Source organism: Carassius gibelio, chromosome B14, assembly GCF_023724105.1.
Source record: "Carassius gibelio isolate Cgi1373 ecotype wild population from Czech Republic chromosome B14, carGib1.2-hapl.c, whole genome shotgun sequence".
Lineage (NCBI taxonomy): Eukaryota > Metazoa > Chordata > Actinopteri > Cypriniformes > Cyprinidae > Carassius > Carassius gibelio.
The window spans coordinates 20,633,774-20,658,776 of NC_068409.1; the positions used below are offsets into that span (position 1 = coordinate 20,633,774).

At 38.0% G+C, this 25,003-nt stretch overlaps 1 protein-coding gene across 6 annotated transcripts in view; it reads left to right on the forward strand.

Annotated features, from left to right (window-relative positions):
* The window catches only part of tenm2a (teneurin transmembrane protein 2a), a 404,535-nt gene that overhangs the window by 133,863 nt on the left and 245,669 nt on the right, over positions 1-25,003 (forward strand). For all 6 annotated transcript variants that reach the window (XM_052574348.1, XM_052574345.1, XM_052574349.1 and 3 more), the window contains one exon: positions 14,754-15,053. In XM_052574348.1, coding sequence (XP_052430308.1) covers positions 14,825-15,053 — 229 coding nt within the window. In that variant the 5' untranslated portion in view covers positions 14,754-14,824. The remainder of the gene's footprint in view (positions 1-14,753; positions 15,054-25,003) is intronic.

The window sequence follows — 25,003 nt, forward strand, 5'->3', positions numbered from 1 at the left end:
TTATTGACTTTTTTTATTTTTATTTTTTCCTGTTTTGTTTTGTCAGTGTAACATTTATTTAGTGAGATTAATTATATGAAAACATTAGTAATTAACACAACGATGCCCCCTGCCTTGACTATGTAAACTGTACTTGACAAATAATCAGCAGGCCTTGTAATAATTCATTATGTAATTTGATTGTGATTTATTTATCAACTTACTTACAGATTTTTTTGTTTGTTTGTTTTGCTTAATTGTCCTTCCTTTTTTTCAGACATCCTTTATTTGGTCACTTATTAGAACAGCTTTAGCACAGATTCGGGCAGGAGTCCATGTTGCATCAGGGTGGAAAAAATGCGCGCTTCTCTGTTAAAAATAAATAATATTTGCAAGAATGATTCCTGTCCATGGTTTATATATTCCCTGTGGTGCAAGCACTGGATGTTTGCACACCTCTACCCCTTTACTAACTAGAATCAGGCCCGTGCAAGGAGCGATCGCTGTTGAGGCTCACATTGCCTGCTTTTGACAAATCTGCTCTAATTGCTCTCTGATTAGTATGTTTCTCAGAGTTGCTGAAGGTCACTTTCCGGAATGGGTGAAGATAATTACTGCAGGATGACATGTGCTGCCAGCCACGGGGACAGAGGAAGACTTTACACAAAATGAAAGGAAGCACAAGGGGATGGAAAGTGATGCTGAGTGGATACAATTAGAGAAGGAACACACGAGCGAGAACAATGTGTGTGTGTGTGTGTGTGTGTGTGTGTGTGTGTTTAATAACCCCAACATCCCACGTCGAAGGTGAAAATATGAAGCAACGTTTTCTCAAACACTCTTTTGAGCCCACTCTGAATCTTTTCACTCTTTGGAGATTAATCAGTCTGCCGTAATCACCCTTCAAACTCTACCTTTGTTTAATTAGTCCATCCAGCATAGAATCAAGAGTCGAATAAAGAAAATTTCATTGCCATTGAGGGACCGAGAGACCAGACTGATGGAAGAGTGAAGATCATTTGTGCTGTATTACTTAAAAGCAGTGTAGCAGTACATTTAGTTTAGGAGAAAATGTTCTCGTCAAATAAGCAATTCTTTTGTAGAGGGTGTCTGCTCCCTCAGCGCTCTCACTGCAGAGGCCGCATCAGACACTTTCTTTGCTTTCACACTCTCTCAATCCCCTCTTCCAGCTTTTTTCTTTTTTTTTTCCTTTCATCAACGAAGACCTGTTTTTTATTTTAGTTTTTTAGTTTTTGCACTCAGGAACTTTACAAGGACACCTTGGTTCTCTGAAGACAATTCACCTGAGATGCAAACGTAAACACAATAATCCCAAAACGCCATTTAGAATTCATATACTGATGAAAGGCACAACTAATGAATATGTTTCTGAGAAATAATCTTCTGAGCACGTCCCCTAAGATATTTTTGCTAATTTATGTCAAAAAGCCTTTAATTTCTACTGAAAAGGGGAAAGAGTAATAGAAATTGAACTGGAACAGGTATAAATTAAGTCAGGAACATGGAATTAATATGACACCCCAAGACTAGGGAAAGAGAGAAATGAATTCAAAATGTATTGTAATTGAGCAGATTAAGCTAATATAAAAGATTTAAACACCAAATAGCAGCTTTGACTTACGATTACACTAAACAAAAACAGTGTATGTTATTATTTATATAATTGTATTTTCCCTACGATCTAATATTGTCCTGTCCTGCGTTGGTCCTAGTTGAATATCCTGTTTCATAAATATCTCACGGTTGCAAAACCAGCCAAAAAAAAACAAACAAACACATTTGCCTTAGCATCACCTCACATGTAATGGATGCATCTTAACCTCTTTGTCATGTATTCATGCTCCCGTCTATTTCCATTTACAGGCCTATTTAATTAGCAGTTTAGAAACTAAATGACAGATGCTCTTTGTTTGCAGTGTGCTATACCTATCCCCATTGTTCCTCTGTTTTTGCTTTTCAGAATAGCATCTTCACGGGAGATAATTTCTGTGCAATCTTTTACCTTTTCAATTTACCTTCTCAGCGTCTCCTTCACTTTACCATCGGTCCCTCTGCGCCTCTGCCCATTTCTCCCTCTCTCTCACTTCCTCGCACTTGCGTATTGGATTTTCAGTCCATTCTAAATAAATTTATCCACTGTGTTTTGTTGTAACGAGCTCTGTCGATTGCCTAAATGTAAGTACGCACAATTTACACCACTGACTCGGCCATTTGTGGAATGCTTTAACATTACAAACAAATAAAAAAGCACTATCATCTGTAGGCTCTCACTGGGAGGTCACACTGCGAAGTGACTAGTGGATGTGCATTTAGCATAAAATCCCAAAGGCCCCCATGTAGCGGAGGAAGAGCACATTTGAACATTTTCATCAATATGACAATACGTCACACTGCTGCTTTACAAGAGCGACGTTTCCCACTGCATTTTTTTACTACTCTGTATCCAGTATATACCTATATGTTACTGTGCACAGGTTGTTCACTTCTGAAGTTTTGAGCTGACTTTTTGAAACGTGCACTAGCTGTGTTGATGTCCTTGGATTTACAGTCTGGCCGCTCTGGCATAATGGCTGTTATCAGTGGGAGATCCAGTGACTTTGACCTGTAGCACTGTGTAGTTTCTTTTTCAGCTGAGGGTCAGATCTCTTCACACCCACTGTCTCGGGCCTCCCTGGAGGTCCCACTCACACTTAACCTTCCACTGTCACCCGTGCTGTGTTCACATTCATCAAGCCACCTTAGAGGTCATTTGTTTGGTGGAGATGAATGGCCGACAGCACTCTCTTTATTGCTCAAATACTGCCATGCCAAATGGCTTTTTATAAGGCTGGACATAATTACAAAAGAAAAATAAATAAATAAATAAAAATAATTTAAAAATCGATACAAAAAGAAGAATAAAACGTTCATCATCCCTCCATAAATAAATAAATAGCTTTATATACATAAAGATTATTTATAATAATTATTACCACCACTACTACTACTTCTACTACTACTATTAATAGTATTGTTATTAACATTTTTTTATATATAAAACACTGATTTTAATATAATTTTATTATTATAATAAAAATCATATGTTAATTGAGGGTCAGTAATATATAATGTTAAGTCTTTTATTCTCATTAGCTTAGTTTTTAAAAATTATACATTTGCTTCAAGTAAATAAGTAAATAATACATAAATAAATAAATATTAGTATTGTTTTGAATGTGAAACGAACCGCTATGTTGAATATATGGAAAAGGCAGCCATTCCTGCTCTCTGCACTCTGGTGCACCCTACATTTCATCCCGAATTTCTTCCTTCCAAAAGATGTCTCTCCTAATGACGCTAAATCTAGCATGCTTAATTGGACCAGTGAACTATGTTATTGGAGCTGGAACTGTGTTTCTATTGGCCCCAAAGGCAATTTCAGCCCTGTGACACCATGGTTGGGCGGAGGGGGAGGAAGTGCAGACAGTGTTGGAATGGGTTGGTGGTTGACAGAGAGAGGAGCCAGTGAATGTTGTCACTGCTTTGCAGGATGTTAACTCATAAATTGTAAAACACTTGTTTATGTAGCATGCTCTTCAGCATCCAGGACTGGGACGTGCTAGGAGAATGATGCACATTATACATGTTGCACAGCTGGGAATGATGAAGTGCCCTTGGGAAACAGCGCTGGGCCGACTGAGACTGAGCGTCACTCTAGTGTAAACTTTTCCTGTGTTCAATCTTTTCATCAGTTTCCCTTCAAACAACAGCCTCTTACGCATCTGTCAGTGAATATGTGTCTAGCTGCATGCTTTGTTTTGTAGCAAATTTAATCAAAACATGTTTTGCCTCTATACATGCATCCCATCAGACAAAGTTTCATATTTTATTTCATTCATAGCATTTTTCATAACATTATTTATTTTAGTAGCCAAGCAATCTGTTCAGTGGCAGTGCTGCGTATATAATGAAACTCAATACCTTCTATGATAGTTTTGCAATGCATTTATGTGTTTATTGCTGTTTGCAGAAAATTACATATTGGCCACAGATGTACAGTGACATACACCACATATTACTCAAAAGCAGAAATATGTTAATTCAGTTTGCCATTGTGAGTCATTTTTCAAAGACCTGCCATTACGCAACCACAATATTTTCTTTGTCATATTGAGATGTGAGTGTTGTTGTCTTGTTTATCATGCAGGTCCATCTTGAATTTCCCACTGTAAGAGCTGGCGTCCGTTGGTAACTGTCTTCTGAGCGTGCAGCATATTGCATATTCCCTCCCTCTGTCACGGAGCCCTCTGGGTTCAGCTGTCCCTTGGCCAGACCAACCTTCAGTCATCTGTGACTCTTCATCTGACGGACATTAATTGCCTCCCTCCAGACTTGTTTGCTGCGACTAGGCCCTGATTATGATGTCATGTGTGCAAGGTTGTGTGGTGACCCATGGCCCATAGGCATTCTGGGAAAACTAGCTTAATAAGCTATTCTAGTGACCAGTCGCACTGCCTTATTATGCCCATGAGACTCATTAACTATATAGAGACATTTTGATCATTCTCATTGACATTAAAGAGGTAGTTGATCAAATATATATATATATATATATGTGTGTGTGTGTTGTGTGTATATATAAAAATTGTAGTAGTAGTAGTTTTTTAATATATTTTAAAATGTAATTTATTCATGCAATGCAATCAAATAGATTCTAATATAATGATTTGATGTATAAAACTCATTATCAGTGTTGAAATGGCTGTGCTACTTAATGTTTTTATGAAAATTATATTTTTGAAAGGATTGTTTGATGAATAGAAAGTTCAAATTAACAGCTTTTACTTAAAATAGAAATAGTTTGTAACATTATAAATGACTTTTCTGCACTTTTGATCAATTTAACGCATCCTTGATGAATGAATTAATTTCTCGCTGATCTCAAACTTTTGAACTGTAGTGTTGTTCCCAACTTGTATTAGTTGAGTGAATGTTTTCATACAATGCAAGGGAATGGTGACCTTGGATTTTTAAGCTCGTTTTAGTTTGATGAAAAACATAACATTTTTATAAACGTCGTCAATATGTCAAATTTGTTATGTTATGACAAAGACAATTCATAAATAAATTTGTGAGCCAATCCTAGCCAGTTCTTGCATGTGCAGTTTTTTTAGCATGGGGTTTTTAGGGGGTTTATATTAGAGAGAGAGGGCGTGAAGTGATCCCGGTGCTTTTATCACCGCCTTCTAAATTGAGCTGCGATGATGAAGAGGGGTGTCCTATTCACCTGATGAAGACCGCAGATGAGTCGGCCCACTTGCGGCTCTCCCGCTGACATTTCCCGCGCATGAAATGTGTCTCCACTGGCATTTATTCAACGTGGAGAGATTTGGGCTCCTGGCCGCGCGTGTCATTTACCCAGGAGGTGTTTAAACAGTGCTTCTGTGGCTTTCTAACATGTTTCGCCCTGCCCTTCTCGTGTCCTGTGATATGAAGATTAAAACCAACAACAAGGCAGTAGAAAAATGCAGCTTCACTCAGCCTTAACGTGGCACCTCTGTCAGTTTGCTAATTACTCTGCATCACCACTCTCTACGGTGGCATTTATTGCAAATTTGAATAATTTGCCCAGCAGATGGTAAGAATGTCAAGCTGTGACACAGATTTACTAATCTTCCCCGAGATGACGATACGAGGCTGTCAAGTGTATTGTTTTAATAATGCTGGGAGGTGCCGGCGGGTGACGTCTGACCGGCTCTGGCATCCCTGGCATGGCCCATGGGTCACAGGCTCCCGTCTGCTCTCTGCACCGTCTGTGTCAAAGTCCCAACGTCTCTTTAACCCTCATCAAGGTTACGTGGAGAGGAGATGGGAGGTGCACCTGTGCTCCTGAGCAATGCTCTCACCTGGTGCTATTCGTGTTCCTCATCTGCTGTTGTTGCAGGCGTTAAACTTTTCAGCTTTTCTTAACTTCTGAACTTCTCGTCGGGCTCTCGGCATATGTTTGCATGCCTCGCTAAAAGAAAAAAAAAAGAAACGTTTACATTAGGAAGTGTGCTTGGATATTCCTTTTTCCAGTGCTGGAAACACTCAGCAGAGCACTGCGCCATCTCGGTTATTTCACCCTACGTGAGCTGTAGGTTAATGTACGTGTAATTCTGCTTGTGCGTGATGCGGCGTGGGTTTAGACATAATCTCACCGGAGCTGTAAAGGAAGTCATTACTCAAACTCCCAGCAGACCAGGCTATGCGCTGTCTCTGTTTCCCCTTGCAGCAGCTTGACTGCTTCAAATCCCTTTGTTTAGAGGCAGATTAAGAAACTGAGAGCATGGGCTGGATGTTGATTTTGTGATTAGTCTAATAAACCGCCTGTCTTGTTGCACTTATTTGTGAAAGTGTGAAATAAGGGGGTTGGACAATGGACAATTGAGACAACTGAGATCGCCAATGAGAGGATGTTAATACTGATTCAGAACTACCTTAATTCTTCATGGCATAAATTCAACAAGGTGTTGAAAATATTCCTCAGAGATTTTGGTCCATATTGACACGATAACATCACACAGTTGCTGCAGATTTGTCGGCTGCACATCCATGATGTGAATCTTCTATTCCACTACATCCCAGAGCTGCTCTATTAGATTGAGATCTGGTGACTGTGGAGGCCATTCGAGTGAAGTGAACTTATTGTAATGTTCAAGAAACCAGTCTGAGATGTTTTGAGCTTTGTGACGTGGTGCATTATCCTGCTGGAAGTAGCCATCCAAAGATGTGTAGCCATAAAGGGATGGACATGGTCAGCAACAATACTCAGGTAGGCTCTGGCGTTTAAATGATGCTCAAATGGTACTAAGTGGACAAAATTGTGCCAAGAAAAAAACCCTACACTATTACCGTTGATGACAAGGCAGGTTGGATCCATGCTTTCATGTTCTTTACGGCAAATTCTGGCCCTACCATCTGAATGTCACAGCAGAAATTGAGACTCATCAGACCAGGAAATGGTTTTCCAGTCTTCTATTTTCTAATTTTGGTGAGCCTGTGGAAATTGTAGCTTCTCTTTCCTGGTCTTAGCTGACAGGAATGGCACCCGGTGTGGGCTTCTGCTGAAGAGGAAGATGTGATATGCCAGACACAAGAATGCAGATGAGCTGAAGGCCACTATCAGAGCAGCCTGGGCTCTTATAACACCTGAGCAGTGCCACAGACTGATCGACTCCATGCCATGCTGCATTGCTGCAGAAATTCAGGCAAAAGGAGCCCCAACTAAGTATTGAGTGCTGTACATGATCATACTTTTCATGTTCATACTTTTCAGTTGGCCAAGATTTCTACAAATCCTTTCTTTGTATTGGTCTTAAGTAATATTCGAATTTTCTGAGATACTGAATTTGGGATTTTCCTTAGTTGTCGGCCTTATAATTAAGGCCTTTCAAATGATTACAATTTTTAATAAAATTAATCAGAATTTTCAGTGGATTAATCAGGATTAATCACTATTTGCAATTACACCTGAATCCCAACCATTTTGTTTTTCTGAAATGCATACCAAAAGATAAATAACAGGACACAGATACATAATTTTCATGTATTGATTCATCAATATGTGGTTCTTTTTTTCTGAATTTCAAAAGTTTAACATTTACTTAGATCAAATTTAGCTGTTCACTATATCAAACCATGCCATTTAACTACAGATAGTGTAAGAGTTTTAGGTGAACCAGTGGTTAAATATAGCCACATATCTATGAAATTATGCATAGAGAAACTCGAAAGAATGAACTCAGAAACACAAACATGCGCCCTCTGCACTCTGGGCACTCTTGTTTTTGGAAGGTGTTCAATTGCTCTGCCACAATACTTTAGGATCGATATTTTCACGTTCTGAAGGCTTCAAGTGTCAGTAAAACCAAGTAAAAATGCATATGCTTTTCCAAACAGCTGTAATTTTCGCTGCATTGCATGTAGGCGTTCTGCGCATGCGCAGTGTGTAACACAGGACGCTATAACAAGAAGAAGCTTCAGCGTATCAACTACCAAAGTCGTTTATCGAGCTTGGCATGAATGTGTTTGAGAGTAACTGGGGTAAAACCTTAAGCTTCTTCAGTGTTTTCGTCACGGCGCTCGTCGCTGTTTTTTACTATCTTGAGAATTCAGAGATCGACGAGACCTTTCCTGACCTGAATAATTTGTCACACTGGGCATGCGTCTAATAAATATATTTCTATATATAGTAGTTTTCGCATTTTGGTTTTAGGTTTTAGGACAACTTTGATGAAAGGTTTTATTCAAATCAAATGTTGACTAGTGTGTATATATATGGTGAGAGAGAGAGACAGAGAGTGAGAGAGAGATGGCAAACAAGAGGGAAGAATTGAGCATAAGTACATTACTAGAATTTGGTCATGTGTGGACCTAATATGGCGGCCTGTTTCCAGCTGAAGACTGCCATGCACAGACCCTATCCTGTCGGTCGTACCTCCATATAGGACATGATTAATGGCCCCTGCCTGGGAAAGGATGCACTCATTAAAATCTTAATCAAAAGCCACACAGTTCTCCTCTCTTCTGTTTTGCCTTGCCATCAAGGCTGCGGCACAACTTCAGATCTGTTCCTCTTATCTGTCTGTTAATAAAGGCACTAATGTCATACGTTAAAATTACATCACAGATAAAACACACGTCTGTATGCTCCACATGCAGAGGAACTCTCCCCTCTGACTTCCTCCTAAAATGAAACCATTGGATGTCAAGTAAATTTTACCCTGATTTGTTTCATGCCAATTTAATTCAGTGCATTGGTAATGCAATGTCTTATTTCTATCTTTATTGCCTTGAAAATGCACTTTAAGCGTGTGTGTGTGATAAATATCACCGCTGAAGAAAAAAATGTTTGGGTAACACTTTATGTTGATAGCCCACTTAAGACATTCTACTAACAGTAAGTAATTTTACAACTACATGTCAACTAGCAGTCATTAAAGTATTAGTAGACTGGAATAGATGGGTCCACAACACTATGACTATGAGAAACTTTGCAAGTATATGTCAACTTATTCTACTTACCCTAAACCTAACCAAACAGTCTGTTCTGAGAGTTAGTAGATATGTAGTTGCTAATGAATGAGAATAAGTTTTCCATGAACATGCAAAATGACTTACAGTTAGTTGAATGTTTAAAATTGACTATTAAAATAGTGTAACCAATAGTTGGACAATATTAAAATCATTTGTAATTTCTGTGCCTCTAGTGACATCAAACAAATGGTCAAAATAAGCTATATTTCATACATAACATTTGTGAGTGAGTGACTTATACCTGCTGTATAGCCACCGCCTGGCCTAGAATAATGCAGATAAAAAGCTGTCATTTGCTGAATTACTGAAGAATAGGTCAGGTTATTACTGATTTATGTAAGTCTTTGTATGTTGATAGATTCACTTTATGTCATTTAAATTAATTTCAAAGCAAGAAAGATACCTTTCTTTTAATAAGTACTGTAGTCTCAGATAAAAATACCTTGTAATGTTTCAGCTTGACAGTTTGTAGTTACTCAAGTAATAGCTGTTTTTTTTTTGAAGCGTTAGAAGCCACAGACCATAAACTGTGATGAGAGTTCAGGGCCATGTTTGTCTATGTTTATTATTCTGAGTTTAATATTGCTGGCGCAGACATTTAGACTAGAATGTGACCCTGCCATCTTAAATAGAACATTATGTCATTATTTACAATGAAGCCTCAGTTTCTGAATCTCCGAGGTTAAGGGTTTGTTTATGTCTTTATGTTGATAAGAGTGCTCACAGCTTAAATGCTTTGTGATCTCTCTGTAGCAGTCAGATTTCTCATACTGAGCTGTCTCTGCAGAGACCCGTGTCATTTTTAAGCTCTCGCCCTTGAAAGTTCAATTTAGGCGGAAGCTCTTCGACGTGCCACAATTTTGCCTCTGTAATTCTTCAGATTAACTCAAAACACTTCCATCGTTCTCCTGGAAAGCCTTCAGTTCAGCTGCGATTTCACGGTCTGCACTGCTGCTTTATTTACACTCTCTGTTCTCTGGCATCCATTGCTTGTCCGTGTCTCACATAGATTGTGACTGGCATTTTGTGTGTTTAAAGAAGGTGAGCACAGATTCTTAACCTGACATTCAATGTTCATTCATCTGTTTATATGCGTGTATATGTGTCCTCTCAAGTGTGCTTTTAGCAAACATCCATGTGGGTACACACGTGCAAACAACAGTTGTGTGGATAGAAGACACCTGTCCTAGATTCTTCCACCATCCTGTTGTTCCTCTTCACTCCATGGCTCTGTCTTCATCACATCCCCCATCTCTCTCTCTCTCTCTGGGGAGGATGGCTGTCCTGTGGAGGAGGGAGTATCAGCCTGAGGAGAGGGAGACAGGATCTGCTCTGATCCCTGAGGGCTCACTTCTCCTCCACGGCTTGTAATGAATGGGAAGACTGACCTGGTTGTGCTGCAGCCTGGGCTCATATTGACCCGGTTCTCCTCCACACCATTCCAGCATCTCACCACTGTGGTGTTGGAGCAGCCCCAGGGCCCTCCTTTAACCAAGCCTTCCTCCATCCACACACCACCCGTGCATGTGATGCTCTTGCAGAAACCCACAATGTCACTGCACCTTAAATCAGTGCTCTGAATGACCCCAGTGCCCTGTGGCTGACCAAATAACCCACTCTAGACATCAACAAAGCTTCCTAGTGCAGGCCTGGTGGAGTGAAGAAAGGTCAGGTGAAATGAAAAGAAGAACTTGAAATGGACAATTTCGTATTTGAACGTACATATACGGTAACTGGTCATTCATTTGCAAAGAAAGACTTTTCCTGCGTTCCATAATCCGTTTTATATTCGCCATAGTAAACACTCCCATTCTGAACCGTTAATGGCCTCAGTGATTGAATGTTTTATTTTAGCCCATAATGAGGCCTTTAGAAACATTAAATATCCGCTTCTAATCAACAGACACTGGAGGCAAATCTTAAAATGACCTTATAGTCTCCTTTAATGAATCCGCATTAAGCCACTGTCGCACGCTTTGTCTCTCTCATTCTTTTATGCGAGTGTTTCGCAGTAAATAATTATCGCGTTAGGTGACCTGATTATTTTTCCTCTGCATATTCAATTATTTTCAGTATGTGCAGGACAGCTAGTGACCGTGTTGTTATGTAACGATCTGTTGCCGTGCAAGAAAATAATTCTCTCTGCACCGAACGCCGGACCGTCCCTGGGGCCGTGGACTTCTCCTCCAATCAAGCTAATGCAGGAGGAACAGCATGGAGAGCGCTTGTTGAGGGGGATAGGAGCAGGCCGAGTTTGTTCTGATCGCACTTAGTAAAACAGACAGGCACATAGGGGCCGGCTAAAGTCATCTCTGACGTTCTCTGTACTCAGATGGCTCAGGTATAATACTGTGCGTGTTTGGGGAGGAAGAATGCCTACAGCTGGACTAGTGTGGGTTAATTTACATTTAATTAGTGTCTAATTACTGTCAATTCGCTTGCATGCAAAAACTGTTGAATCATGCAGTTAGAATGGCATTTGTGTCAGAGACATGGCCTCTGATGAGCTGCACACTGACAGGCGAATTAAAAAAATTCCAGAGAAAATGTATGCAATTTATTTTTGAGATTACGTACTCTGTATAAATTCACCATTTGTTTGTGTGTTTTGAGTTTATGCTTATCAAACACCCCTCTCTCTCCAAAAAGCACATCTTTCCATGGCCCAAATGAGGATTGACCATAATAATAATAATAATAATAAAAATAAAATCTTACCAAGGCTACATTTATTTGCTCAAAATACAGTAAAACAGTAATAGTACAGTAAGATTTAAAATTACAGTATTCTGTTTAACATATTTAGAAATGTGGTTTATTCCTTTGATTATAAAGCTTATTTTTTAGTGACATGATCTTTCAGAAATCATTCTAATGTTGATTTTTGAAAACCTTTCTTTTTATACAGTTTTGTTTGTTTATTTGTTTTTTTGTTTTTTTTTTGGGGGGGGGGGTTCTTTGCAACAGCATTTATTTGAAATCTAAATATTTTATAAATGTCTTTTTTGTCACTTTAATATTTTTTTAATGCGTCCTTGCTCACTTAAATGATTAATTTCTTTCTTACAGCAGTTTTTTTAATGGTAATATACTTATGATTAAATTAGTCACAGCTAATGTAAATAAACACATGTAATCATAAAAAATACCCCAAACTTCTGAATTGTAGTGCTTTTATGATGAAATCAAAGTTACAACAGTTAATCACATAATACCATGCAGTTCATTACTGAGTTTAAATAATAATAATAATATAATAATAAAGTTTGCAGTAATAATATTAATTCATATTATTATAACCCCCCCAAAATGCAAAATCATATTTTACTTTAGCAATTATTATAATGTTTTAACCTTTAAAAGCACAAAAAAAGAAAAGAAAGTTGGTTCTCATCTTTGAAAGTTCAGGAATGGGGTAGCGTCTCAGCCAGCATGCACAGGATTTAAAATAGATTAGTGCTGGTGTTTTTTGTGTGTGAGCGTGTGATACAATCAGGCCGGGCTGTGTTCGGTTCTCTGTTTTCTGCGGCACATCCAGGCATCTGTGATTATCCTCTCACGGCCACAGAGGGAGCTTTTCTCACTCTGTCTGCGATAATGAGGGAGAGACTCGCAATGCCCTCAAGTCATTTCCTTTCTCCACCCCCTTCTCCTCTTTTTCACTCTATCACTCATTCTTCATCGGCATCATGACTTTACTCCTCCACACGTCTCAGTTCCTGCTCACATTTCATCTGTGATTATGGCTGTAATGACAGCGGCTTCTTTTTGTTTAGGTGTTTTTCCTCTGTTTTGTTTATGAATGCACCAATAGAACTTTTTTACAGTTCTGTTCCTCAAGTACTTATTATATTTATTACAAAAATACACAATACGTATGTTAGGATGTTGTTTGTTGACTTCAGTTCAGCATTTAACACCATCATTCCCTCCAAGCTGACCACAAAACTTGGAGACCTTGACATTAACACCTCCCTCTGCAACTGGTTTATGGACTTTCTGACCAACAGGCCTCAGCATGTTCGGTCAGGCCACACCCACTCCACCACCATCACACTTAACACTGGCGTACCACAGGGCTGTGTACTGAGCCCATTCCTTTACTCCCTTTACACCCACGACTGCAAGCCTGTGCATGGATCCAACTCCATCATTGAGTTTGCAGATGACACCACGGTGATTGGCCTCATCACAGACAATGATGAGACTGCCTACAGGGAAGAGGTACAGCACCTGGCCACATGGTGTGCTGACAATAACCTGCTCCTTAACATCAATAAGACTAAGGAGCCCATTGTGGACTTCAGGAAGAAGAAAGGAAGCACGCATGACCCCATCCACATTAACGGGATGGTTGTTGAACGTGTCTCCAACTTCAAGTTCCTGGGAACCACCATCACGGAGGACCTGTTCTGGGCCTCAAACACCTCCAGCCTGGTCAAGAAGGCTCACCAGCGCCTTTTTTTCCTCAGGACACTGAATAAGAACCAGCTGTCTTCAGCCATCCTGGTGAACTTTGTACCGGTGTGCGATCGAGAGCATCCTGACCAGTTGCATCACAGTCTGGTATGGGAACTGCTCAGTGGCTGACCGCAAAGCACTGCAGAGTGTGGTGAAAACTGCCCAACGCATCACAGGGACACCACTTCCTGCTCTTGAGGACATCCAGAGGAAACGCTGTCTACGACGAGCTCGCAGCATTCTCAAGGACTCCTCTCACCCTGACCACGGACTGTTTAACCTCCTGCCCTCCAAGAGGCGCTTCAGGAGCCTCCGGACAAGGAACACAAGATTCAGGAACAGCTTTTTCCCTAAAGCTGTCTCCTTGCTGAACTCTGCCGTCTGACACCCCTCAACACCACACACACAGACTCCTCCCCCTCTTCAACACTACGTCTGACTGCTTTATTTATTTACAACAAGCAAAAAAAAAAAAAAAACAGTAACTTGTTATTATTTGCACTACTGTCTGTTCATCCAGGAACACTGAATAATCCATTTGCACACTGAAATATTTTCTATGCGCTCTACTGTCCATTGCAATAGTGTAAATTATGTTCATACTGTATGTTCATAGTCCTGCCTATAGTGTACATATACTTTTACATAATCCATCTGTATAGTATGTTCATAGTACACCTATCTGTATGTCATGCTAATAGTATTTTAAATCTGTAAATTATGTCCATAATACATATCTGTATAGTTATTGTACATATTGTAGACCATTTATATTCTGTACTTACTGCTTATTGCACTTCTGGTTAGATGCTAACGGCATTTCGTTGCCTACATGTGCAGTGACAATAAAATTGAATCTAATCTAATCTAATCTAAAAAAAAAAAAAAGGGTAAAAACTAGGCACTCATACCAAACCTACCACTAAACCTATCCTCAACCCATGTAGTCATCTTATATAGCCTAGTGCTTTCTTAGGTAGGTACAGTAAATCAGTTCTTGTATCAGTCCTGATTCTGTTTTGCTTGCATTTTGGATGCTCTAGTGCTGTTGAAACTTCATTAGTCAGTAAGATTCTCAAGGAAAGCGTATCTGGATGAGATTTGCTTGGCTATGGCTTTGTTGTTCCGCTGGCTGTACCAGCACTAACCAGCTCAAATCAGCAATCCAAGCTGGTCGTTTCATCAGGGAATATATATTTTGTACTCTATTGATTTGTGTTGTCTTGTATTACCAGGTGAAGGACTGTACAGCTGTTGAGACCTCCACCTTGCAGACTGATCTGATCATTGGGCTGCAGCAGCTGTCATGGATCTGAAGGAGCGCAGGCACCGTACATTGACCCACGGCCGCTGTGGGAAAGATTTCCAGTTCACCACCTCCTCCCTGGACCACGATGAATGTCGCGTACCCACCCAGAAGTCCTACAGCTCCAGCGAGACCCTGAAGGCTTTCGATCATGAGTCACGCCTGCATTATGGGGGATGTGTGACTGACCTGGTGCATCATGAAGCAGAGGAGTTCACCAGACAAGGAGGTAAAAACACAAAAATACACCACAAGGTATAGACATGCTAACATAAACAGTATATTTGCTACACAGAATTGGCCAGCATACAGTGTTCAGCCCTAAATAATCATATATTTACAGTATTTATTTACTCGCTTTTTTTATCCACTATTTTGACACAAATTATTACTTTTATATATTAAGGATGCATTCAGTAGATCACAGTTGACAAGAAGGATATTTGTAATGTTACAAAATATATATTTTTTTAAATAAATGCTGTTCTTTGGTACTTTCTATGAACAATAGTAAGAAATATTATATAATAAGAAATGAATTTCTTGAATGCATAACATAAAAAAATATTTAATATTATAATATGATTGTTATAATATTGTACACTGTATTTTTCGTTTCATTTTTATTCATTCATTTTTATTATTATTTTCAATATTGGAGACTCCAGACTTTTGAATGAAAATGTGTATATAACATATTGTACAATAATTAACTTTAATTAAGAATTATCTAGTTCATAAATTATATAATTGTGAATTACCAAATTACACACAGTTTAGTTTAACTTTACGGTAAATCAATCCAAAATGTGATGGTTAGGTTTTGTTTTAGACCAGATTTGCTTGGTGGCACTTATCTGTGCACTTGAGACAAAGTGCGATAATACTAGTATGCTAACTAGTCCATCCAGTCATTTGAGTCTTGCATGCTACTGTTAAAAGTATAAATGTATGAATCTCATAAAGATGCAAATGTTGCACAGTGTTTCAAAGGAAGAAAATATTTATTTTATTTTATAAATGTTCTGTTTGGACCATAACTCAAATTGTTTTGTAAATGTAAAGGGCCACTTAACATGTTACTAAACTGAAATTAAAGGGGAAAATAAAATCAGTGATAGTTCTGCCCTAAAAAGGCAGCATACTGTAACTCTGCCAACAACAAAAAAAGATGGTTCAGTCTAAAAGAGTGTTTTTGGCCGCGTATATCCACTATGTTTTGCTTATACTAAAAGCAAATTTAGACATATCAGAAATCATTCTGAAATCAGATCATGGTTCACTTTACATTCTCAAACCTAATTAGAAACTTACATCACTTAATAATAATCTTATTTTAGGGTATGGGCAGAGAAAATGTTAGGGTGATGATAGTGTGATTAGATGTTTTTGGACATGGATAACTGTGCTTCTACATGACATACGTTGTACAGTTAAGGTGTGAAACACAAAAGCAGGTCAGTGTATTCAGTTGCAGGCCATGTCACCGCTAGATAATCCCTCTGCCTGTGTTTACGCATGCTGCTGGAGAAAAGATGCAACCCGATCTCAAAGCGGTTATTTCAGTTACAGGAAGTACCTCCAATTCCGCCCCCTGCTGCTTCAAATGTGTCCTCAGACGTTCCTCAGATTGATGCCACTGATCCGCCGTCACCTGTTCAGTCTCAGCCGTCTTATAGCTTATGTCGGTCGACCCACTTCATGCCTCAGGCTGTAGACTTGTTGCTGACTCTATGCAGGGATGTTCGGCACAGTGCCAAACTACAGATGCATGCAAAAATAGCAGCAGGCGTTTGATTGAAGGTGACTGGCTTACTAGCTCAGACTCAGCTGATTGGTTCAGACGTGTTTCCCCTTGTTAAATCTTTTTACGTCCTTTTTTGAATGTCTTTGATGATGCTAATAAGAGAAGTCAACCACTTCACCTAAGGCTGGCTAGGAAAGGAAGCAGTAACAGGAAGCGAGAGCGAGTTCAATGGCGTTGTAATGAGCAGGCTGCCGTGGATCCGGAGCGAAGCCACGGATGGGTCATCTTTGAAAAAGGTGGTGTCAGGCCCGCGAGTCGTCCTCTGTGTGAGCCGCAGCCGGTGCCGCATTGATTGCACCCAAATGGATTCCATGTCATTGATCACAGCCAGAACAAGTGAAAGAGGAAGACAAACCCGCTGGAGAGATTGCAGCCTCTTTTCTCTCCCTCCATTCAACTGCTTCTTGCCACAGCACTTAGCACTGCACCGCTGACAACAGATCCCAGAGCTCTCACAGCCCGGGGTGGAGTGGCCTGCGGTCCCTCGGGGACATGTGGTGACAGTGACAGTGAGCAAGAATTATGGGTAGGTGTAGGGAACTGGATGGAGGGAGGACAGATAGACAGACTGACAGGCGGAGAAGCAGAGAGTTGGTGGCCGTCAGATTGATGCCGCTCGGCTACTTAAGGCGATAGTGGCTCACTGACTGCAGATGCATCCGTGGGAAGTGTTGCCACGGGAGACTAACAGCGTGCAGGGGCCATATGTAACAGCACTCAAAGGGCACTGCCAAATTACACTGCTCTCTCCCGCTCACTCACATAGTCATCACGGCCCACGTTAACGCTTGCACAGAGAGGAAGCAAAATATTACTTTTCAACTTTTTAAGAGAGCTATTTTCTGTCCGAATGAACAGTCCGACCTTTCACTCTGACTCCATTTGGTGTTTGTAGACGCTGCATGCTCCTAATGCTCCTCAGAGTCATGCTGAGAGCAGATTTGACTCTTAATGCTCTACACTTTAAGTCTCTTTGCTCTGTGGGATGTGAGGACATATTCACAGGTCAGGATTGTCAATCGGACAACACTAATACTGTACTTAAAGCATTCATGGAGGACTTTTTTTTTTTTTTTTTTGCTTGGCCTATATGTTGTATTTTTAGAGATACATTTTACTTTTGCTGCTATCATCTTTCTCCCTCATTCATTCATTCATGCATTCATTCATTCATTCATACTAAATTGGGCATGCTTGTTTCCAGTTCATAATTTGCCATCATCTTACACTCACTTATAGGAAATCTTAATATAATAATAATAATAATAATAATAATAATAATAATAATAATAATAATAACTTATAATTAATAAATTAAGTTAAATATAATTCTTAGCAAATCTCAAATGTAACTTCTATTTCTGATGACGATTCACTTTTAAAACATTTAAAACAAGTGATTTAGATTTTTAGAGTTTTATTGTTAGCATTTTATCTACACAAAATAGTAAAAAAAATTAATAACAAATTTGTTACTGGAAAATGCCAAAAAAAAAAGAAAAGAAATTTAAAATATATTTAAAATGTTTTAATAGCAATTAAGAATTTTAATAGCAACACATCCCTAATAGCTTTATTCAACCAGTTTTCAAGTTGTAGTTATTTTTAATGGTCTTAATACTTCTGTATCTTAGCAATTTCATTAAGATCACACTGAAGAAGAAGAATAAGAAGGCAAACATTGTGTTTATTTACATTTAGCCAGAAATAGCCAATTACATCTATATTTAAAATAATTATTTCAGTCAAAAATATACAAAACTCCATGCACATGCATATCATCTGTCCACTTTTGAATTATAATTAAAGGACAACCCATCCAAACATATATAGGCTACTCTTTTTTTTTTCCTTTTTTTCTGTGGAACATGATAGAAGATATTTAATAATGTAGGTATCCAAAGTCTTTTAGTTCATATTGACTTCCATTATATAAACAAAAAATACTGGGAACCGAAACCAAATAGAATTTTCGGTTCCATAGATTAAAACAAAAACAAAAATGCAAATAGATTTGGAACAACATGGGGATTGTAAATAAATAAATACTGCCAGAATTACCATTGTTGTTGGACTATCCCTTTAAGTAATTTACAGTTAGTTGTTATGTGTGGCATTTTATACAAAATTGCACTTAATCAGTCAAAATGGTTGTAAATGACACAGTATTGAATTGATGAGGTGAGGTAGATTCCTACTATCCAGTGCTTTGATTATAATTGATCTGGCCACTTATTTCTATAAACAGATGTGTTAGACGTCTCAGTAATGGCCCCTGTTAGGTGAAAATGAAAACTGAGCTGGGCTCTTTGGCTCACTGGTGGCTCTCAAGCGTATGGTCCAGCTGCGAGCAGTAGGGCAGTAGATCGAATGTTCCATCACTCTCCGTCCCTCTATGTCTTCACACCCCTGCAGGGGCACATCTGCGTCTACAGAGGCACATCTGTGTCTGCACAGGCCTTCAGTATAAGCGGCCCATCCTGCAACACCAGCAAGCTTTATCTGTTGCTTCTCAGCATTTGTGTTGTGGCCACTATTAACAGCATTTTTTTATTTTTATTTTTGTAGGGAGGCTAATTTAATTTGTTAAATTAGTGCAATTAATTAAATAAATAAATAAAATGAACTCTTTAATTAAACGACAGTCCTACCTGACTGTATTAAATGTGCATCTGCGGCTTTTATAGACTGACACCATTTTTCATGCCACACAGAATGGCAATTAGTTGCCGAACTAATGAGTTTCACATCTGGAGCTGTAGCGGTCCCTCTGGGTGTTTGTTTGTATCCAGTTTGATCCTGGATTTGTGTGTTGGTTCTTGTTCCAAACGTCACGGGCTCTGTTGTGGATTTCAGAGGACCACAGCACCCTGCCCAACCCCTAATACCTACTTTATGAGCGATCTAAAACAAGCAGATAGCTTGCGTGTGGCATTCAGAGAGGACGAGCCCATCAGCAGTTTGTTTGTGACATTGTACTGGACTGTTCCCTCTCCGTCCCTCTCTCATCACCCCACAGCTGCTGTTTTGATGCGGAATAAGCTGTCAAGTCACGCATTTCATTGATTATTTTATTTTGTTGATTCTGTGCTTTGTTGGTGTATCGCAATAAATCTAGGCAGGAAAAGATCAAAGGGAGAACAAGAGAACCTGGGGGGTATTAAATATAAAAGACTGTGAGATTAAATGCAGTCTCTCCCTCTCTTTCTCTCTGTCTCTCGCTGTCCTCGTCACATTCTATTTCTCATTGCCCTGTAGCCTCGTCCACTCTCCCCTACACCCTGAATCTCTTTTCACATCAACCTTGAGACAGCTGAGAGTTTTCTTGTTTGCTCATTGATGGCTTGGGAATTGGTTTCTAGTGTCCCTGAAGCTTCAGACGCCGCCTCTGTCTGTAACTGCTTGTCAGGGTATACAATCAAAAAAAGTTAAATGCAAGGCAAAGATTTTTATGCCTCGGGTATTTAATTAACCCCAAAAACATCAGAAATATGTTCAAACATTGATCCTTTAGACATGGTACACAACCTTAACCGCATTACCTTACATTAGTTTATCAGATAGCAACATTTTCATATGCACGCTTAAAAATTTTATTTTATTTGATTTATCTTTATCTTATAAAAAAAAAAAAAAACATTTTTCTCACTACCCTGAAAACCATTTGTCCTCCGACCAATTCTAATTTGACCATTATTTATAATAACATTTTTTCTTCTATTTTTTATTTATTTTTATACATTATTTATTTTATAATTGATTAAATATTATAAAAAATAATTATTGTTATTATAAGAATAGTTTATATGTAAATTATATATATTATATTAATTTAGTCTTTATCTACAGTAAGTATTTAAGCACTTCTTTTCTGTCGAAACTTCTGTCACGCATTTGCAGCATTAGAAAAACAAAAACTTGTCAAGTACAAAATTTAGCTTAACACCTAAAGATATTCTGTCTGACTGTGGTACCAGTTCAATAAATCAAGCTGAAAATCCTTTGAAACCGTCCTGTAGTCTCAATTCATTAACTCACTGAAGTGTAGGATACATTTTTGACACATTATTTTTGTATCTGACTGTGTGAAGAATATTGAGTGATAGGCAAGGAAAAACATGCATTTTGTGAAAAGCTCAAACAGCGGGAGATTACACCCAAACATAGGTGAAAAACTTCTGAACAGAGTAATCCAGTATTTATGTATGCATTTAATTTATCCTAGGTGATTATAAGATTTTTCTTTTTCTCCAGTTTAGTGTTGTATTCTATCCCAGTGTTCAGAATTAGCATTCAAGAATTATACATTTAACAATGCATATTTGGTATTTGGACAGTCTCCACTCACTGCTGATCTTAGCTTGTACGTATATGCCAGCAGGCTTACAATAATTGCATTAACATGTCGCTTAATCTTTTAAGAATTTAATATGGCATATTCTTGCTGAAAGCCTTTAATCTGTTCTGGAATCTCTCAAGGCAAATGCACATTATGATCACAGCCAACATTGTTTTATTATGTTATCTTGATTCCCAAGAGGGCTGATTCATTTAATGAAAAAAAATAAATAAATATATATATATATATATATATATATATATATATATATATATATATATATATATATATATATATATATATATATATATATATATATATATATATATATATATTTGATATGCAAAATGTATACTCTTCTATTTAGTCCCAAATACTTTTTTGGTAGCAAATACTATTTATATTACTATTTAATTTTTTTTTTGATGTGTCTGTGCGTTTAAAAAAAAAAAAAAGAAAAAAAAAATGACATACCCTTCACAAACAGCTAGTTTAAAATTAGAATAGCTTGCAGGCATGGCATGGGGCCATTTTACCTTTTATAAAGATAAGGTTAAAAACAGTGACTTGATTTATGCTCAAAGTTGCTGACTTGAAATAAAAAACTTGTGAGCTCTATGTTAAAGCTAATACATTGCTTGGCAACTGCAAACAACTTACAGATTGAATAATATAGGTTACTAGTTATGTCCCCGTGGGTCTCGGCCCTCCAAGTCCTACTTCCGAACACCCTTTTGTCTATGGCAGCCGCAGTGGGTGGTTGAGTCTTATGAAGGAGCTTACCACGGTATCCAAAAAGACAAGACTCAGTGGGCAGTCCGAGCCCTGAAGGCCATCAGTGGGTCAGATGGTGCTTAATAGCACTCATGACATGCTGGTGAAACTCACAGTTTGGACAGCTGTGACACCTCTTCTGACAGCAGCCTGCTAAGCTCTGTCTAATTGCAAAAGGCATTGCCTGTATCTCTGAGGCTGTTATCCCTCAGTCGGAAGGATTATTTTCGTTATTAAATGTTTGGTACAGTATAGCATGGCTAAGTGGCTGCAATTTGGGGCGGTTTTGCCCTTGTGTTCAATTATGGCACTACGCTGCTGAGGGCAGGTATTTAATACTTTGTCAAATCCAGTTTTATAAAGCAACTCGCTCAGCGCATGGACTTTCCGTAATTATTATTGTTATTTTTTCTTTTCAGAGATTAAAATGACACTGTGTAATGGGCAGCGAGCTTGTGGTGTAATGGGAAATACTGAAGGTCTCAGAAGTTAGAAATACGTTTTTTGGTGCTCTCTCGATTGATTACTAAATACAACTCAAGCTATTATACGGGTGTAATGGAGTGCCAAATGTAGACAGATGTTTCGATAAAGTTGTCACCACAAATTGTCACCAATGGGACCCCAACTCAAAAACTATACTCACTCTCTTAGCGCTCCCCGAGGATTTAGATCTGCTTCCTTCAGGTCTTCAAACATGTCATGCGTTTGCAGCATATGTGATGGTGTTAATACCAAGGGCTTATGTCAGGTGCTTTATGAGAAACAAAATGGCTCCCAGTGGGGTCAGATCTATTTCTGCGGCCCAATTAAAAGGTGTTGAGTGGCCGTGAGGTGCAGGTGGCTCACATGGGGCAGGGCGTTTGACACTGAGGGCCCTGTTCTTGTTTGGCTGTTAACTCTATGTTCCGACATTAATGGGGGCCCTAATGATGTGCTATGCATCTTGGGAACAAAGTATGCTGTGAAAACTCACTGGACGCCCACTGCTGAGCATAAACCCTCTCAATTAACACCCTGCCCTTCTGAGACCACCGATGATAGCATATACCACCTACAGCGCCAGCACGCCCCACGCAGGATCTGATGTCACAGGGACAGGTAGGAGGCTCTGAATCAGACTGTGTGCTAGATGTGGTCCTTACACGTTCAGCCAAGATGAAGCGCCTGTCTCCGCTCGGTATCTGCAGTGCTGGAGACGTTATTTTTAACGGAAGGTGTTAAAATATTGCGCAATTTACTAAAAGTAGCTAGTCATGTCACATCTTGAAATTTTATGCGGAATATGCGTCTAGTTACTTATATCATATATTATTTTTTTATCAGTAGTTGAGAAAGTGCTTGTATGTTTTAAATTTAGTGCTGTCGGAAAACAAGAAAAAAATAACGTTTATAATAAATGTAAAAGTACAAAAAAAGTAAAGAAGGTTCAGTAAGATTTTGTTTTTGGAAGAAATTATTATTATTATAATTTTATATTTAGTTATATGATTAAAAGTGATAGTAAAGAAATGTGTAAATTTACAAAATATATTTATATTTTTTTAGTAGTTAATGATGTTCTTTGGAACTTTGTATTCATCAAATTATTTATTTACCAATAAAATAAATATAAATTATAATGATAATAAGCAGCATAACTGTTTTCAACATTGATAATAATAATAATCATCATATTAACAATAATGATAAATATATCTTGATCACCAAATTTCTAAAGGATAATATAATACTAAACATGTATTATGATGCTGCAAATTTAGCTTTGCAAGTAGGAATACATTTAATTTATAATAGATAACTGTTCTTTTAAATTGTATAAATATTTTACAATACCGTTTTTAAATTAAATAAAATAAGCTTTGGTAAGCAAAAAAAAGTTAAAATAAAATAAAAAAACTTTAAAAATCTTACTGACCACAACCTTAATAGTGTATATATATATTTTTTTTTGTTCCTTTACCTAAAATGCTTGTGTAAATATGCTTGAATAAAAAAATGTCTACGAAATGAAAGGTTATGTTACCTGTAACTTGTATCTGTGGCAGGAGCTAATTTCCCATGGAGAGCAGTATACCGTCAGTCAATTATGGGAAATCCGTATCTCTATCAAATGTAGGTGTAGCAGTCACAAGCAAATGATGAAGAACCCGACTGCGTCTCCATAGCAATATAATTATAGAGCACTGCATTAAGGAGTTGCTTGGAGAGCACAATACAGTGACTATTGAAAAAGAGGCAAACCTAAATGGGTGCTGACTGATTGAAGGTGTCATGGTTATGTATGTGTTTGAGCTGAAAAAGAAATGGACCAGGGTGTAGATATCTAGAGAGGATCACAGCCAGCTGTGTCATTTCATTAATGTTTCCAAAATCCCACGATCCACTTCATAGCATACCGTACCTAGAACTCAGCAGCTGACCTTGATTTATTTCCTTTCCCTCTATATACCTCCTTTTCTTTATATCAGAGTTTATTCGTCCTCATATTCTCTGTATTAACCCTGTACACTGAAAAGAAATTGGACTGGTGCAGAAACATTAATTTAATAATAACTTGGAGTCAATTGATTATATTTTGATATATATATATATATATATATATATATATATATATATATATATATATATATATATATATATATATAATATCTTTTGGGGAATATGTTGGATATATGTTTGAATATATATAAACTAAGATTTTTTAAATGTAAATCCAGAATTGTGTGATGTTTAAGAAAAAAGTCATTAACGTGCAACTGAAAGTTCTGTGAAAATTTTTTTTTAATTGAAATTGTGAAAAAAATGTATTACTATTTATTTATTCATTTCATGGCAAACAGAAAAAAAAATCTAAATTCAGAGAAAATAATTGTGAAATGTCAACTCCGAGTTGGGAGGAAATCTTAAGAGAAAAAGTCACAATTTATATATCCCGAAAAGGGGGCTTCACATTGAATTGTTATTATTTGTTATATTGTTATAATTAACAGCATATACAGTAGCACTAAAAAGTATTTCAACATTTATTCCACACTTTAAAACGTCAGATTGTCAGAACTTTTTGCTGTTTAGTCAACCAACAAGGTTGGCGTCATCCAACCAGCTTATTCTTGTGAAATTGGCTCTTTAAATAAATATAATTTCACTCAATAAATGTCACTCGGTTTGATATTCTAACACCGTGACAATTATTCATTTTAAAATATGCCTAAAGTGTCCAAATGCTTTTTGGTTTCACTGTGCGTAATTTCTCCTA